Source organism: Salvelinus fontinalis, chromosome 20 (genome assembly GCF_029448725.1).
Source record: "Salvelinus fontinalis isolate EN_2023a chromosome 20, ASM2944872v1, whole genome shotgun sequence".
Taxonomy (NCBI): Eukaryota; Metazoa; Chordata; class Actinopteri; order Salmoniformes; family Salmonidae; genus Salvelinus; species Salvelinus fontinalis.
In genome coordinates this window covers 25,828,489-25,846,308 of record NC_074684.1, presented here as the reverse complement: position 1 = coordinate 25,846,308, position 17,820 = coordinate 25,828,489, and the positions used below count along the sequence as shown (strand labels likewise).

The following is a 17,820-nucleotide window of genomic DNA, read 5'->3' as shown; positions in this document are numbered from 1 at the left end:
ATCGCAGTGCTAGCTGCGCCACCAGAGTCTCTGGGTTCGCGCCCAGGCTGGGCTGGGTTCGCGCCCAGGCTCTGTCGCAGCCGGCCGCAACCGGGAGGTCTGTGGGGCGACGCACAATTGGCATAGCGTCGTCCGGGTTAGTGAGGGTTTGGCCGGTAGGGATATCCTTGTCTCAGTATGTAAAATGTAATAAAATGTATGCACTCTACTGTAAGTCGCTCTGGATAAGAGCGTATGCTAAATAACTAAAATGTAAATGTAACTAAAAAATGAAAGGGAGAGGCTATATCAGGGTTCCCAATAATAATAGTGGTTAACATGTTTTTTTTAATGACTCCCTCATCTCTGTACCCCACACATACAAGTATCTGTAAGGTCCCTTAATCGAGTAGTGAATTTCAAGCACAGATTCAACCACAAAGACCAGGGAGGTTTTTCAATGCCAACACAAAGAAGGGCACCGATTGGTAGATGTATAAAAATATAAAAAAGCAGACGCTGAATATCCCTTTGAGCATGGTGAAGTTATTAATTAGGCTTTGGATGGTGTATCAATACACCCAGTCACTACAAAGATACAGGCATCCTTCCTAACTCAGTTGCCGGAGAGGAAGAAAACCAGGGATTTCACCATGAGGGCAATGGGGATTTTTAAACAGTTACAGAGTTTAATGGTTGTGATATGTGAAAACTGAGGATGGGTCAACAAAACAGTGACAGAGTATTATACATGTTTTGAGTTCTTGCGGTCAATGTGCAGTCTACTAATTATTTGTAATTATGTTCCGGCCCCCTGACCATCCGCCCAAGAAAAAACTCCAGGCGTGTCCGTATAGCCCAGGGATCATCAACTCGACAGATGGTCAGGGGGCCAGAACATAATTACAAATCATTTGTAGACTATAAATTGACCGCAAGAAGTCCAAACATATATAATAATTGACTAAAACAATCATTTCAAACCTCGCTTACATCTAGTTGATGATCCCTGGGCTATACGGACACGCCTGGTGCACAAATCGATTATGTTGGTTGAGCAGCTGAGAGTCAAGTGTGGAGACGAATGTATTTGGTTCAGTCAGTCGTCCTGATGAGCCCTCCCAGCAAGTTTATGCTGGCAAGAAAATGCGCTAGTTAAAACTTGTAAAATAAAGTGAGGTTTATTTCTATGGGCGAGGGAGAAATAACTTGTAGTGTTGGTCACCATCTGTATTTGGACATCATCTCCAATTTGTTCCATCCCAATTCATTTTATTTCGAGTAGGATAGCAGCCTATACAGAATACAGATAAATAACTTGTAATATTGGTAGTAACAATTTGGATGTCACCGTGATAGGCCTGCAGAAAAACACTGCTCACTGGGGAGAGTTTGCGCTGACACCGGGCACACTAGTGTCCTTCACTCCCGCTTGACGCATTAAGGAGATGGAAGTAGCTACATAGTGTAGCCCAGAGGTATCCAACCTTTTCTAGCATGAGAGCTACTTATGAAACATGTCGTGAGCTACTCACTTTTTTCTAGCTTTCAAATAGCACATTCTACTCTTCTTTCCCCTGCAACTCTTCCCGGGTCCTTATTGTACAAGAGAAAGGAGTTCACTTTGTTTTCTGGCAATATATCTGGTAAAATAATGGTTAATAAACAACTATAACGGGGGCCCTATGAAATCTGTTATTTTTTCCCAAAATCAAGTTTTATATTTTCCCAAATTATGTTTTCAGATTTGTACTTTTCCTGGTTTTAGAATATATATGTTTTTTCACTCTCAAAATTACAATTGTTCATAGAGAAAAAACAAAATGAGATTTTCGGAGTCCATGTTTATGCTTAAATCACATCAGAATACAATTTTTTTTGTCTGGAAGAAAGCGAACAAATTAGAATTGTTTCTGTGTAATACCCCTTTAATGAGGAATGTGCTGTCCAGTGTGCAGGACTAGCAATGATTCTGTACTGCTGCTGCTCATTTCATGGCAAAGTTTGCAAATAATAGATCCAAATTATACACTTCTGCCAGCTGAGATGGTTATCACATCAACTGACTAGGTACAGAGTGATACACCACAAAGACAGACATGGGCAATATTGCTGGAAATTAATAGCCAGATTTTTTTCACCTTTCTTTAACTAGTCAAGTCAGCTAAGAACAAATTATTATTTTCAATGACAGCCTAGGAACAGTGGGTTAACTGCCTTGTTCAGGGGTAAAACAACAGATTTTTACCTTGTCAGCTCGGGGATTCGATCTTGCAACCTTTTGGTTACTAGTTCAATGCTCTAACTACTAGTCTACCTGCAGCCCCATATTGTGTTAGGTTAGGCTTTTTAACCAGGGGTGGGAAAATGTCAATGTTGTGTTGATTAGATAGTAGCTGGGAGCTTGTGGTGTCTAATAGCCTTTGAAGTCGGAGATTTCCCAGTTCCCAGTTGTTTTGAACGCGGCATGGGGAACTCTCGACTTCGGACTTCAGTGAGTTCAAAACAATTTGGAACTAGGAAAAAAACGAGCTCCGACAGGATCGATTTGAACGGTCATCCAACTCGGATTTCCAACTCGGTCCTCTTTCTAGAGCTCCGTCTTTCCGACCTGAAGATCATCGACGTCCACTGAATTGACCTTGTATTTTTCAGAGTTTCCAGTTGTTTTGAACGCGGCAATAGCCTCTCCCTGTGGAAAGTACCGGTCATGAGAATGACACCATACATGACGTAATTTCGAACATGGGAGATCTGCAATTTCCTGCTTTCGAAACCAATGATTTATTTATTCACTGCTGCTACCTTTTCGCGGAGCACGTATTCGCGTTGACTTATAAACCAAATGTAATGGAATTTTGTTATTCTATTAGCTACTAGTAGCAATTAACGTAATGTACGGCGTTAAAACCGTGTTGTTCTCCTATCCTTTGTTTTGAAATAAGTGGGCGTGTGTTTCAGCTTCCCCTCAAATACAATCAGGAAGTTGTCCCGCGCCATTTCCATAGCTTCTACGCCATCTCGAAGACCGCGCTTCGAGTTACAAGATTACGTTATCAACATCGGTGTACTCTTATTCAATTTATCAAAAAACCCACTGCATCGAGGTTTTCGGACCGACTTCAGTTCCACCATCTACGTACTAAATAACGTCGTCGTTAGCTGTTGATTGTTGTTGTAGTAGTGAGGTGAACTAACGTCGTTGGCTAGCTGGTTAAAGTTAGCCTACTTACCACTTTCGAAAAAATAAAAATAGCTAGTGTCGTTGATGTGTCCTACCTTCTCCACGTTGAAGTCATGTTGGGCGAATCACTAATAAATATTGAACCAAATCTGGACAACGTTGAAAACAATAAGCCATCCATTTTGACTTCCTATCACGTCGGGGCAAGCCTAGGCAAAACAAGGCAAGCACTGTTGAAGAAAGGTGGGAGAAAATTGCGTTCAACAACGTCAGGGTTGCAGCGGACACACCAACAACCGCGCCAAAAAACGCTGAGAAACAATCCCACGCGCCTTGCAGACATCAACAACAATGTCGCAGCTTGTAAAGCCCCAAGTGCCGAACTCGCAACCCACCGGACCCAGGCGACTGTGCTGACCTGTCACCATCTAAAGCAGGGGACAAAGAAAGAGGTATATTATTCAGTTAATTTAGTTTGGTATATGAATTTTGTACATGTGGTTATTTCTTTGTCCATTGTTAGTAAAACATTATGTTGCTTTTATCCTTGTAAACAACACACGCATTATGGAACGTGGAGTCATTTTCCCCCTTTATGTTGAGTGCAAAAACATCTGAATTTACAAATTGATGTTAAGCCCGCGACCCCATTGTAAAATGGTGCGCTCACTAGGTCAGAGTTTCCCAAACTTGAATCCGCTGTGTAGCACAAGGGCACAAACCAAAACGAGTTTGGTAAACTATGCACTGGGTGAATGACCAGTTAAAAAAAATAAATTAAAAAACGGGGTTGGGGAACGCTGTCAGCACGGCTGCTTCGCTTTAAAACGTCACTCATTGCTTCAAGCCACACCCACCAAACGGATCAAACATACCTCAAAGAATGTTGAACGTTTTGGGGGAACTTGTTGTTCAGTGCAACCCGTAACATAGCAAACGTTTCATCGAACTGAACTTTCTTGAACAGACTAAGGTATCTTTGGTGGGTGTGGCTTTAAGCAATGAGTAACATATTTAAACGGAAGTGGCCATGTTGACAGTGTTCAAAACCCCTCCCTGTTTTTCAAGTTGTTGTTCAGAACAGCATTGTTTCGGTTTAATTGAACGTTACGCAAAAAAAATCATACTGAATGCAGCCCAATGACAAAGGAATTTGGTACACATTGTACAATCGATGTTTATTAAAGGTTGACCTGAGTAGATGTGCTACATGTATTTAGGTTACTTGTTACCAAATCAAATGTATTAGTCACATGTGCCGAATACAACAGGTGTAGACCGTACAGTGAAATGCTTACTTATGAGCCCCTAACCAACAATTCAGTAAAAAATAATAATAATAGGATAAGAGAAAAGTAACAAGTAATTAAAGAGCATCAGTAAAATAACAATAGCGAGACTATATACAGGGGCATACTGATACAGAGTCAATGTGCAGGGGCACCGTTTAGTTGAGGTAGTTTGTACATGTAGGTAGAGTTATTAAAGTGACTATGCATAGATAGTGGTGTTGAGGGGTTGGTTGGGGGGGGTCTGGGTCATCATTTGACTAGATGTTCAGGAGTCTTATGGCTTGGGGGTAGGAGCTGTTTAGAAGCCTCTTGGACCTAGACTTTGCGCTCCGGTACTGCTTGCCGTGCGGTAGCAGAGAGAACAGTCTAGGGTGGCTGGAGTCGTTGACAATTTTTTGGGCCTTCCTCTGACACTGCCTGGTATAGAGGTCCTGGATGGCAGGAAGCTTGGCCCCAGTGATGTACTGGGCCGTTCGCCCTACCCTCTGTAGTGCCTTGCGTTTGGGGGCCGAGCAGTTGCCATACCAGGCAGTGATGCAACCAGTCAGGATGTTCTCGAGGGTGCAGCTGTGGAACCTTTTGAGGATCGGAGTACCCATGCCAAATCTTTTCAGTCTCCTGAGGGGGAATGGGTTTCGTTGTGCCCTCTTCACGCCTGTCTTGTTGTGCTTGGACCATGTTAGTTTGTTGGTGATGTGGACACCAAGGAACTTGAAGCTCTCAAACTGCTCCACTGCAGCCCCGTTGATGAGAATGGGGGTGTGCTCAGATCCTATTTTTCCTCTAGTCCATAATCATGTCCTTTGTCTTGATCACGTTGAGAGAGAGGTTGTTGTCCTGGCACCACACGGCCAGGTCTCTGTCCTCCTCTCTATAGGCTGTCTCGTTGTTGTCACTGTTGGCATCGGCAAATTTAATGATGGTGTTGGAGTTGTGCCTGGCCTTGCAGTCATGAGTGAACAGGGAGTACAAGAGGGAACTGAGCACGCACCCCTGAGGGGCCCCTGTGTTGAGGATCAGCGTGGCGGATGTGTTGGTAGTACCTACCCTTACCACCTGGGGGCGGCCTGTCAGGAAGTCCAGGATCCAGTTGCAGAGGGAGGTGTTTATTCCCAGGGTCCTTAGCTTATTGATGAGCTTTGAGGGCAATATGGTGTTGAGCTGTAGTCAATGAATAGCATTCTCACATAGGTGTTCCTTTTGTCCAGGTGGGAAAGGGTAGTGTGGAGTGCAATAGAGATTGCATCATCTGTGGCTCTGTTGGGGTGGTATGCAAATTGGAGTGGGTCTAGGGTTTCTGGGATAATGGTGTTGGAAAGCACTTCATGTCTATAGACGTGAGTGCTACGGGTCGGTAGTCATTTAGGCATGTTACCTTAGTGTTCTTGGGCACAGGGACTATGGTGGTCTGCTTAAAACATGTTGGTTTTACAGACTCGGACAGGGACAGGTTGAAAATGTCAGTGAAGACATTTGCCAGTTGGTCAGTGCATGCTCGCAGTACACATCCTGGTAATCTGTCTGGCCCTGCTGCCTTGTGAATGTTGACCTGTCTAAAGGTCTTACTCACATCGGCTGCGGAGAGCGTGATCACACCGTTGTCCGGAACAGCTGGTGCTCTCATGCATGTTTCAGTGTTATTTGCTTCGAAGCGAGCATAGAAGTAGTTTAGCTCGTCTGGTAGGCTCGTCACTGGGCAGCTCTCAGCTGTGCTTCCCCTTGTAGTCTGTAATGGTTTGCAAGCCCTGCCACATCCGACGAGTGTCGGAGCCGGTGTAGTACGATTCGATCTTAGTCCTGTATTGATGTTTTGCCTGTTTGATGGTTCGTCGGTCTGAGGGCATAGCAGGGTTTCTTATAAGCTTCCGGGTTAGAGTCCCGCTCCTTGAAAGCGGCAGCTCTACCCTTTAGCTCAGTGTGGATGCTGCCTGTAATCCATGGCTTCTGGGTGGGGTATGTACTAGAGGTCGACCGATTATGATTTTTCAACGCCGATATCAATACCGATTATTGGAGGACCAAAAAAGCCAATAACGATTAATCGGCCGATTTAAAAAAAAAAAAAAAAAAAAAAAAAAAAGGTGGTCACGTGATGCCGCGGAGCTGAGCAGACGTTGACAAACCGGGCTCTTCAAAGTTATTCTATTATTACCTAAATAACAACGTTGAAACAATATTCTAACATCGGCTGATAAATTGTCAAGTACTTACCTTCCCAAATAGCCATGGACCGCCGAAAGAGAGGCAAGAAGGACGACCAAAACGTCGTTGACTCCCAAGATAACGATAACGCTAGCAAGATTAGCATTAGCCCTCATAACTCAAACGACAGTTCCAGACTGTTGCTCTCGGCCTCGTGCGAGCCTGCCGACATGCTGGCTACTCTCCTCCGGGAAATTCAAGATGGTAACAAAGGTCTTTCTATGAAAATCGATAAGAGAACGGCCGAACTCCATTCTTCCATTGACGACCTGAAATCCTCCATGAATGATCTCCTTTTGAGAACGACTGAGGCAGAGTTGCGCATTAGCACAGTTGAAGACACCATCGCTCGACATGACCAGGTCTTGATACAACTGCAAAAGGACAATGCCTACCTCAAAAACAAGGTAGATCAGATGGAGAACCAGAGCAGACGTAGTAATATCCGTGTCGTGGGATTGAAAGAGGACAGCGAGGGCCGTGACCCGGTCCGTTTCTTCACTCAATGGATCCCGGATGTCCTAGGCACAATCAACTTCACCAAGCCACTGGAAATCGAACGCGCCCACAGAACATCAGCGCCGAAACCCCGGCCAGATGAGCCCCCACGGGCCGTCCTGGTCAGGTTTCTCCGTTTCCAAGACAGAGAGAAGGTACTGCAACTCGCAAGAGCCAAAGGGGACATAACCATTGATGGCAAGAGGGTCAGCCTTTTCCCGGATATGAGCGCGGATCTCGCAAGACGTCGCAAGCAGTTCAGACCTGCCGCCAAGGCACTGAAGGAGAAGAACATCATCGGCTACCTCATCCACCCTGCGCGGATGAAAGTTCAGTACAACGGTCGAAGCCATCTCTTCAACACGCCGGGAGAAGTGTACACTTTTCTCAAAGAACTGAGCAACGTCTGAGCCAGAACGGTCTCTTTGGGGGATAAGATGCAGTTTGTTTGTTTTCTCTTTTCCGGACTGAACCGCTGATATCCTCCTGGTCGCTATAATTGGTTTGTACATTTTCAACTAACCGTATCTTTCCGGGGTGAGTTCTATTACATTTACAGGAGAGTATATTTTGGTTTAGTACATATCACTGGGCGAAGCAAATAAGTGGGTTTTGGCCCACTGCTTTCCCCCTCATTTATGTTAATCTTTCGAAAAGAGACTCAAGCAGCCCTTACCGTGGGCAGTAAATATTCAGCCATAAATGTCTATTCACAACGTTTGTTTTCAATTTAGAGAGCTCGCAGGTTTTAGTTTACGCCAAGGTTTAGCTAGTAAGAGCAAGATGGAAAGCGAGCAGCAATGTATCTCTACAAGTGTATTCATGTTTGATTGTTGGGATTGTGGTTTTAGCCTAACAATCGGGGTGGGTGGGATTCTTAATTTTTTTCCCCTTTTTTCTATGTTTATTGTTTCCTTCCTAAAGAGACACATAGGTCACTTCTGTGTTCAAACCAATGTTGAAACATTTCCTAACTATCTACATATGATAGATTTCCATTCAGTTACATATTTGAAACCCTACTATGCTTAATCCACTAAAATATGTCACATTCAATGTAAAAGGTCTTAACAGCCCGATTAAAAGGAAGAGAGTCTATACATACCTTAAGAAATTAAAGGCTGACATCGTGTTTTTACAAGAAACACATCTTACAGCCAGTGAACACAAGAAATTGAAGAGGGAATGGGTAGGACAAGTTTTTGCGTCCTCTTTTAACTCCAAAGCAAGAGGAACTGCAATTTTGATAAGTAGACACATCCCCTTCTGCGTTAGCAACACCATCTCTGATCCCTCTGGCAGGTTTGTTTTGGTGCAGGGGCATATGTTTTCAGAGTCTTGGACCCTATTGAATATTTATGCTCCTAACTTCGATGACCATATGTTTATTCAGAATGTCTTTCTTCAGGTCGCTCAAGCACCACCAGGATGGTTACTGGTTGGAGGAGATTTTAATTTTTGTTTAGATACAGTTCTTGATAGGTCCTCTGATAAACCCTCACTTCTTACCAAAGCAAGCAAGCTCACCATGTCATTCATGAAAGATCTCAATTTACTAGACATCTGGAGACAGTTGCACCCACAGGATAGGGACTACTCTTTTTATTCACACCCACACAAGACACACACACGCATAGATAACTTTTTACTGTCGACACAACTGTTTCATAGAGTGTTAGATGTCGAGTATCTCCCCAGATTGCTTAGTGACCATTCTCCCCTGGTATTATCAATCTCCATTCCTACCAAGGTAAATGGAGCATATAGATGGAGACTAAATTCTACACTCCTAAAGCAACCTGAATTTTGTGCATTCATCAAAGAGCAGATCAATATTTTCACTTTGACAAACAAACCCTCTGCTCCTGACAGTTTCATTCTTTGGGACACATTGAAGGCCTATCTGAGGGGACAGATCATTTCCTATACTAAAGGGCTGAAGAGAAAACACTGTGCGGAAATGAGTGCCCTTGAATCTGAAATCTCAGAGCTAGAGAACCTACCAAAGAGGCCCAACTAAAGATCTATACAGGCTTTTGGTAAATAAAAAACTGAAATATAATATTCTGAACACATATCAAGCTGAGAGGGCCATCACTAAATCAAAACAGCGTTATTACGAGCTTGGAGAGAAAGCACACAAAGTATTGGCATGGCAACTGAAAGCAGAGGAAAGTAAGAGGACAATTAATGCTATAGAAACTCTCACTAATGAGATATCTTTCGACCCTACTGAAATTAATAATACTTTTAAGAAATACTATGAAGACCTCTACACTTCCCAATCAAGCGATGATCTATCAGAGATCGACTCCTTTCTCTCCTCTCTCAACCTCCCATGCCTGTCAGGGGAAGACAGCGAGCGCCTGAGTGAACACTTCTCAGTTCCTGAATTGTTGGAGGCCATTAAATCCTTACCTTCTAATAAATCTCCTGGGGAGGATGGCTTCCCTCCAGAGTTCTATAAAGAATTTAGGGAGCTGTTGGTCCCCTACCTTATGGAGGTACTTAAAAAAGCCAGGGAAGACAACTGCTTTCCAGAGTCTTTCTCTCAAGCAGTGATTACTGTAATCCACAAGAAAGGGAAAAATCCACTGAAGTGCGCCTCATATAGACCAATCTCTCTCCTTAACACAGATTGTAAACTGGTCACCAGGATGCTATCTAAGAGACTGGAGTTATGTCTTCCCCTGTTGGTCAACCCAGACCAGACTGGCTTCATAATTAATAGATTGTCCTCCAACAATCTCAGAAGGTTCTTTGATATAATTCACCTTGCTAACAAAAACAAAATACCTAGTGTCGCAGTCTCCCTCGACGCTGAAAAGGCCTTTGATAGGGTTGAATGGCCATACCTCTTTCGCGTCTTGGAAAAGTTTGGTTTAGGTACCGGGTTTGTAAATTTGATAAAATCACTCTACAAATCTCCTAAAGCTAGGATTGCTACCAACGGGATTACTTCCTCCTCTTTCCCTCTCTATAGGGGGAACAGACAAGGTTGCCCAATTAGCCCCCACCTCTTTGCCCTCGCCATCGAACCGTTGGCTGAGGCTATTAGAACGTGCCCTGACATACATGGCTTTGAGGTGGGCCCCCATACCCATAAATTATCACTCTTTGCGGACGACCTTATCTTATTTCTAACAAACCCAGAACACTCCCTCTCTCACTTGCAGATCCTACTACAGTGTTATAGTTCTTTCTCTGGATATAAGGTCAATTTAGATAAAAGCGAAATCTTACCGTTGTCTGTCTTTGACCATCATACCATCAAGCACAAGTTTCCTTTTAGATGGTCGCCTATGGGCTTCACATATTTGGGCATAATGGTGGATGGTAACCTGAACAACCTCTATAAACTCAATCTGGCCAATTTGTTGCAAAAGGTGGAGGGTGACCTTTGTAAATGGATGGACTTACCTCTCACTCTACTGGGTAGAATCAATGTAATTAAAATGAATGTCCTGCCCAGATTTCTATATATGTTTCAATCTCTCCCTATCCCTGTTCCCGCAGCATTCTTTTCCTCTCTCGACAAGATGACCAGACGGTTTATCTGGCACGGCAAAACCCCTAGGGTTGGCCTGGATAAACTGACCCTTGATTACAGTCAAGGGGGCTTAAACCTCCCCAACTTTAGAATGTACTACTGGGCAGCACAGTCTAGGTTTCTGGCTCAGAGGTTTGACAAGGGTCCCTCTCCCTCATGGTTGAACATTGAAAAGCTTGAGGTAAATGATGACACTGGGGCAGAATTGTTTTACAAATGGGACAGAAAATCTATAAAAACCATCACAGACAACCCTTTAATCATACATTCTGTCCTGGCATGGGGCAAACTACATGAGCTGTTCGGACGAGGGGGATTCCTTTCCCCTAAAACCCCTTTATGTAACAATAGATTGATTCCTATGTTTTTCCAGAATAGTAACTTTAGACCATGGTCTGATAGGGGGATCACCCTTCTGGAGCATTGTTACGAGGAGGGAGTTCTTATGTCTTTTGATCAGCTGAAACAGAAATACCACTTGCCTACAAGGGACTTCTTTAGCTACCTACAACTACGAAACTTTATTAGGGTGTCTCTCAAGGGACAATGGAACCTACCTAAGATGTCACCTATTGAACAACTCTGCCATGCAGACCAACCACTGTTCAAGACCATTTCCCGTGTTTACGATGCTCTTATGTCAGGACTAACACTGCCTGGGCTAGATAAACCCCGACTTAGATGGGAAAAAGATCTGGGTATTGATCTCGATGAGGGTCTATGGAGCGACCTATGCAGGGATGGTGTTACATCCACATTGAACTCCAGATACAGACTGATTCAGTTTAATTTCCTCCATCAGCTTTATATCACCCCATCTAGACTGCACAAGTTCAACCCTGATATCTCCTCCCTATGTTTTAGATGTGGCTCAGATGAAGGAACATTCCTCCATTCCACTTGGCAGTGTTCAAAACTACACAGTTTCTGGCAGGGGGTATGCGATACCATATCCTCAATTCATGGGGTTGCATTCCCTCTAGACCCGGAGGTCTGTCTACTGGGCAACTTTACTAACACCAATCTTAGGCAAAGCCATACTATAAAGCTAACAGAAATATTGTTAGCGATTGCCAAGAAATGTATCGCCTTGAAATGGAAATTGGATTCCCCCCTGCCAGTTGCAATGTGGCTATCAGAAGTTAATAGTTGTATCCCACTGGAGAAAATTACTTACCGCTTGAGGAATAAGTTAAATACATTTTACAGAACTTGGCAACCTTTTATTGACTATATGGAGAATCTCCCCCCACATCACATTGAATGAACCTCTAGATTATCCTTATATAATGTTTCACACGTAACGTATAATATGTAGCCTACGGCAGGTGACCTTATGATCCAATGTCTCATTATTATTTTTATTTTTTATTGTATGTCTGTATATATAATTATAATTTGTTTTATTTTTTCTTTCTTTGTTACGCTCATCTGTTATTGTCACTTTGTCCTATTGTTGTCTAATATCTTGTCATGTTTGTCTTGAATGTTGTTAATTGGAAAATGCAAAAATAAAATACTTAAAAAAATAAAAAAAAATAAAAACAAAAAACAAAAAAACAAAAAAAACAATTATATATATATATATATATATATATATATATATATATATATATATATATATATATATTATTATTTGTAATAATGACAATTACAACAATACTGAATGAACACTTATTTTAACTTAATATAATACATCAATAAAATCAATAGCCTCAAGTAAATAATGAAACGTGTCCAATTTGGTTTAAATAATGCAAAAACAAAGTGTTGGAGAAGAAAGTAAAAGTGCAATATGTGCCATGTTAGAAAGCTAACGTTTAAGTTCCTTGCTCAGAACATGAGAACATATGAAAGCTGGTGGTTCCTTTTAACATGAGTCTTCAATATTCCCAGGTAAGAAGTTTTAGGTTGTAGTTATTATAGGAATTATAGGACTATTTCCCTCTATACCATTTGTATTTCATTAACCTTTGACTATTAGATGTTCTTATAGGCACTTTAGTATTGCCAGTGTAACAGTATAGCTTCCGTCCCTCTCCTCGCTCCCCCCTGGTCTCGAACCAGCAACACAACAACAACAGCCACCATCGAAGCAGCGTTACCCATGCAGAGCAAGGGGAACAACTACTAGAAGGCTCAGAGCGAGTGACGTTTGAAGCGCTATTAGCGCGCGCTAACTAGCTAGCAATTTCACTTCGGTTACACCAGCCTCATCTCGGGAGTTGATAGGCTTGAAGTCATAAACGGCGCAATGCTTGACGTACAACGAAGAGCTGCTGGCAAAACGCACGAAAGTGCTGTTTGAATTAATGTTTACGCGCCTGCTTCTGCCTACCACCGCTCAGTCAGATACTTAGATGCTTGTATGCTCAGTCAGATTATATGCAACGCAGGACACGCTAGATAATATGTAGTAATATCATCAACCATGTGTAGTTAACTAGTGATTATGATTGATTGTTTTTTATAAGATAAGTTTAATGCTAGCTAGCAACTTACCTTGGCTTACTGCATTTGTGTAACAGGCAGTCTCCTTGTGGAGTGCAATGAGAGAGAGGCAGGTTGTTATTGCGTTGGACTAGTTAACTGTAAGGTTGCAAGATTGGATCCCCCGAGCTGACAAGGTGAAATCTGTCGTTCTGCCCCTGAGCGAGGCAGTTAACCCACCGTTCCCAGGCCGTCCTTGAAAATAAGAATGTGTTCTTAACTGACTTGCCTAGTTAAATAAACGTATAAAAAAATATATATTAAAAAAAATTGCAGCCCAAAAATACCGATTTCCGATTGTTATGAAAACTTGAAATCGTCCCTAATTAATCGGTCGACCTCTAGTATGTACGTGTGGTCACTGTGGGGACGACATCATCGATGCATTTATTGATCAAGCCAATGACTGATGTGGTGTACTCCTCAATCGCGGAGCATATTCCAGTCTGTGCTAGCAAAACAGTCCTGTAGCTTAGCATTTGCTTCCTCTGACTGCTTTTTTATTGATCTAGTCACTGATGCATCCTGCTTTAATATATGCTTGTAAGCAGGAATCAGGAGGATAGAATTAGGGTCAGATTTGCCGAATGGAGGGAGAGCTTTGTATGCATCTCTGTGTGTCGAGTATAGATGGTTCAGAGTTATTTTTCCTCTGGTTGCGTTTAACATGCTGATAGAAATTTGGTGAAACGGATTTAAGTTTCCCTGCATTAAAGTCCCCGGCTACTAGGAGCACCGTCTCTGTATGAGTGTTTTCTTGTTTGCTTATGGCGGAATACAGCTCATTCAATGCTGTCTTAGTGCCAGCCTCTGACAGTGGTGGTATGTAAACAGCTAGAAAGAATACAGATGAAAATTCTTTCAGTAGGTAGTGTGGTCTAAAGCTTATCATGAGATACTCTACCACAGGCGAGCAATAGCTTGAGACTTACTTAGATATCATGCACCAGCTGTTTACAAAAATACATAGTCCGCCGCCCCTTGTCTTACCAGACGCCGCTGTTCTATCCTGCCGGTACATCGTATAACGAGCCAGCTGTATGTTGATATTGTTGTCGTTCAGTCACGACTCCGTGAAGCATGAGATGTTACAGTTTTTAATGTCCCGTTGGTAGTCTAATCTTCCGCGTATCTTGTCGATTTTATTCTTAAAAGATTGCACGTTTGCTAGCAGAATGGAGGGAAGTGGGGGTTTATTCGATCGCCTACGAATTCTCAGAAGGCAGCCCGACCTTCGGCCTCTTTCTCCGCCTCCTCTTCACGCAGATCACAGTGATCGGGGCCTGTTCCCGAGGAAGTGGTATATCCTTCTCGTCGGGCTCATCAGAGTCATGAAAGAAAAAAAAGGGTTCTGCTTGTCCGTGGTGAGTAATCGCAGTCCTGATGTCTAGAAGTTGTTTTCGGTCATAAGAGACGGTAGCAGCAACATTATGTACAACAAATAAGTTACAAACAATGCAAATGAACGAACAAAAAAACAAAATCGGCTGGGGGCATGTAAAACGTCTGCCTTCTTCTCCGACGCCATCTTACGAAATGTTATGAAGGATTTCAACAATGCCGGCGATGTGCCAGTTCCTGAGATGTTTATATATTGCATTGACACCAAAACAAAAACAAATGAGGTGGAACTGGAAATAATTTTTTAAATTTTTGCTCAAGTGTTCAGAGTAGAAACTATTTGCGTAACATTTAGAATGGTTCAGACCTTGTCAAACTAACGTTTGTTTCTCTTTCCTACCAGCTGCTGAAGTCAAAAAATGGGAGAGTGGAGAGGGCCACAACACCAGGTGACCAGTCTGTCCACAACCTCGATAGACTCGATCAAGCTGCCCAAAATCTCAACACCCGGAGCCAAAGGAGCAGGCACGTTATTGCACCTTGCAATGGTCCCTCAGTACAGAAATATGACAACAGCTGCCACACGAAGCCCAATTCTGCTCCCATTCAGCTCCTCCGTAGAGAGGAGAAGAATCCCTTCAACTCAGTTGACAATGTCAAGATTGTGACTGTATCCCCAGCTGAGCTTGTGCCTGAGGATGAGCTGAAAGACGGAGAGAAGATCTATGCTGGAGCTAAATTCAGCGAGCCCCCGTCTCCAAGTGTCCTGCCCAAACCACCGAGTCATTGGGTCGGCGAGACTGCCCCCCAACATTCCGACCACAGCCGAGAGCAAATTACGTTTCATTTGAAGTCTCTGCTGAAGGTTCAAGATAAACCATGATCTCAATGGATGGAAATCTTATCAAAAAGTTCCGTCTATACCTGATCAATGACAAATTTGGCACTGAAGAATTTGGACTCTGAAAGAACTGGAACTATAACTTAACAGCAACAGAATGTAATGAGTTTTTGATCTGTAATACAATTTCACATGTTTTGAGCAAGCGGCCTTGTTTTTGGGGGGATTTTTTATGAACTTGTGTAAATGTATATACTGTAAACATGTAATATAAGTGTATATTTTTCATGTTATTTTAACAGAAAGTATAGTTTTGTTACTGATGCCTAAAAAAGATGTTCACCTTGAGCTGGTGCACTTACTGTTCCAATAATGGGCTGCAGTGCCCATTGGGACGCATTAAACGTAAGAAAGATTATCTTACAAATTTGCACAAGACTGACTGAACCAACACGAGTCACCATAGTGGCAAGCAAGCATAGAGTTGTGTGAAGGTTTGGGGTTCTGTGAACTTCAGCCCACCAGTTGTGACTGCTATTGCCTTGAATGCACTGCAGGGAGGACCCACAATCTTCAGGGAACTCTCGAAGGACGGTCTTGAAGACGGTAACCTCTTCCCCAGGCTCAATGACAGAGGGAGCCAGCTGGGTGAATGACATCAAGAAGATGGAGTGACAAATGTGAGTCTCAAAATCAAAAATTCCCCCTCTGATGACGAGAACAACTGCCGCTGCAGGAAACAGACAAATTCAGCACGAGCACTGACTGAGTGCCCTTTGTTTTGAATCTCTATAGCACTGACACATTTCTGTTTTTTGTTTTTCCTTTCATTGGCCCCCTGATCACCAGTGTTGTTCCATCTAAAGCGCTGAGAATGTTTACCGGAAGAAAGATGAATGACATGGTCTTTATTATTATGTAACACACATTTGACCCCTTCCCCCTAAAGCTAGGCAGCTGCTAGTTCTTGTTCCTTCACTCCGTGTCACACAAAAATGAAATTGTATTACTGTACCAAAGATTGAATTTTGTTTTTTGCAAATGTTCAAAAAGTTAAGTCCAGTGACTAAATTTGTATACATCTTAAAGCAATACTCTCACTTTGCAATTAGAATTTTTTTAATTTTATGATGCATTTCATATCTAAATTGACATTAAAATATTGGCTACCCCTAATGTTTTCTCTCTGTTACCATTCGCCTTCAAAAGTTGAAAATGCTAAGGTGTCACAGACTTCACAATGCCTGTCAGTCTCCCCACAAGTTTATTGGTTTAGTAATCTAATAACATTTTACAACATCAGGGAACTAGTACTCATGTTTCAGCATTGATTGTAGTGGGTGCGGATAAATAACTTACATAACAGTGAAAAATTAACCTGTAACACTATACTGAACAAAAATATAAACCCAATAATTTCTTGAGTTATAGTTCATATAAGGAAATCAGTCAATTTAAACATTTATTGGGCCCTAATCTATTGTCGTGTGTTTGGCTATGCCGGATTAAGTGATATGACATGCTATTCTATAAAATCCTTTCTCTGTTATTAATATTACCTGATTGAGCTAATCATGTAAATGTAATTAAGTAGAAAGTCGGGGCACCACAAAATAATATTTATAGAGCAGTTATCTTCCGAATAAACTCTTAAAGACCTAGTAATATTTTACATCAATAGCAGTCAATACTAATCGTCACCTTATTTCAGTCTCATCTGAAAGTTGTAAATTCTTGGTTATCTTCACGAACCCTGGCTAACAAGTTGAATCAGCAATACAAAATTGGGTTTAATTATTTATTTACTAAATACCTAATTAATCACACAGAATTACATATACACAGAATTAATCATACCTTGATTACATTATAGTTATCAGATTCACATGGCATTGTTGTGCAATTCAAATGTTTAAATATACAATTATTGGTGAAAAGATTAAATGTAATTTTAGCTTCCAAATGAGAGATTTGGGTTTTTATAAGTTAGGGCTCTGCTCAATCAGTGGCCCGCCCCTGTGAAGAGACATGGGTTATAAAAGTATGAAAACACACCCTTCTCCCTCCACCATACAAGCCTTGACGAAAATGTAACCTTCTGTTCCGGGTACATTAGGATTTGTAAGTCGCTCTGGATAAGAGCGTCTGCTAAATGACTTAAATGTAAATGTAAATAACGATCCGATGTCAGAAGGGTTCAGATAATAACTACAGAACGAAGCCAACCTCAGTGAGCTTTGGTTGCGAATGGTATGAACTTTGAACTCTTATTCGCTACAGAAGTGATACCTCCTAGCTGTTGAGTTAGCAACAGCAGCTGCAAACGTGGGCTAGGAAAGAACAGACAGAGTATCCCGTCTACCACACAATGACGTTACTACAACGTATCCAATTTACCACCAGAGACATTCTTCGGAGGACAGGAAGATTTCTGTTGGCCAAC

General features: G+C 42.2%; 1 protein-coding gene across 1 annotated transcript; it reads left to right on the top strand.

The window, feature by feature from the left end:
• The first annotated feature begins 3,530 nt into the window (after nucleotides 1-3,530).
• Nucleotides 3,531-16,553, top strand: LOC129817578 (proline-rich nuclear receptor coactivator 1-like). Its single transcript, XM_055872977.1, has 3 exons — nucleotides 3,531-3,615; nucleotides 14,351-14,559; nucleotides 14,940-16,553. Exons 2-3 carry the CDS (start codon nucleotides 14,371-14,373, stop codon nucleotides 15,417-15,419), a joined length of 669 nt encoding a protein of 222 aa, XP_055728952.1. The 5' UTR covers nucleotides 3,531-3,615; nucleotides 14,351-14,370; the 3' UTR covers nucleotides 15,420-16,553.
• Nucleotides 16,554-17,820: the final 1,267 nt, after the last annotated feature.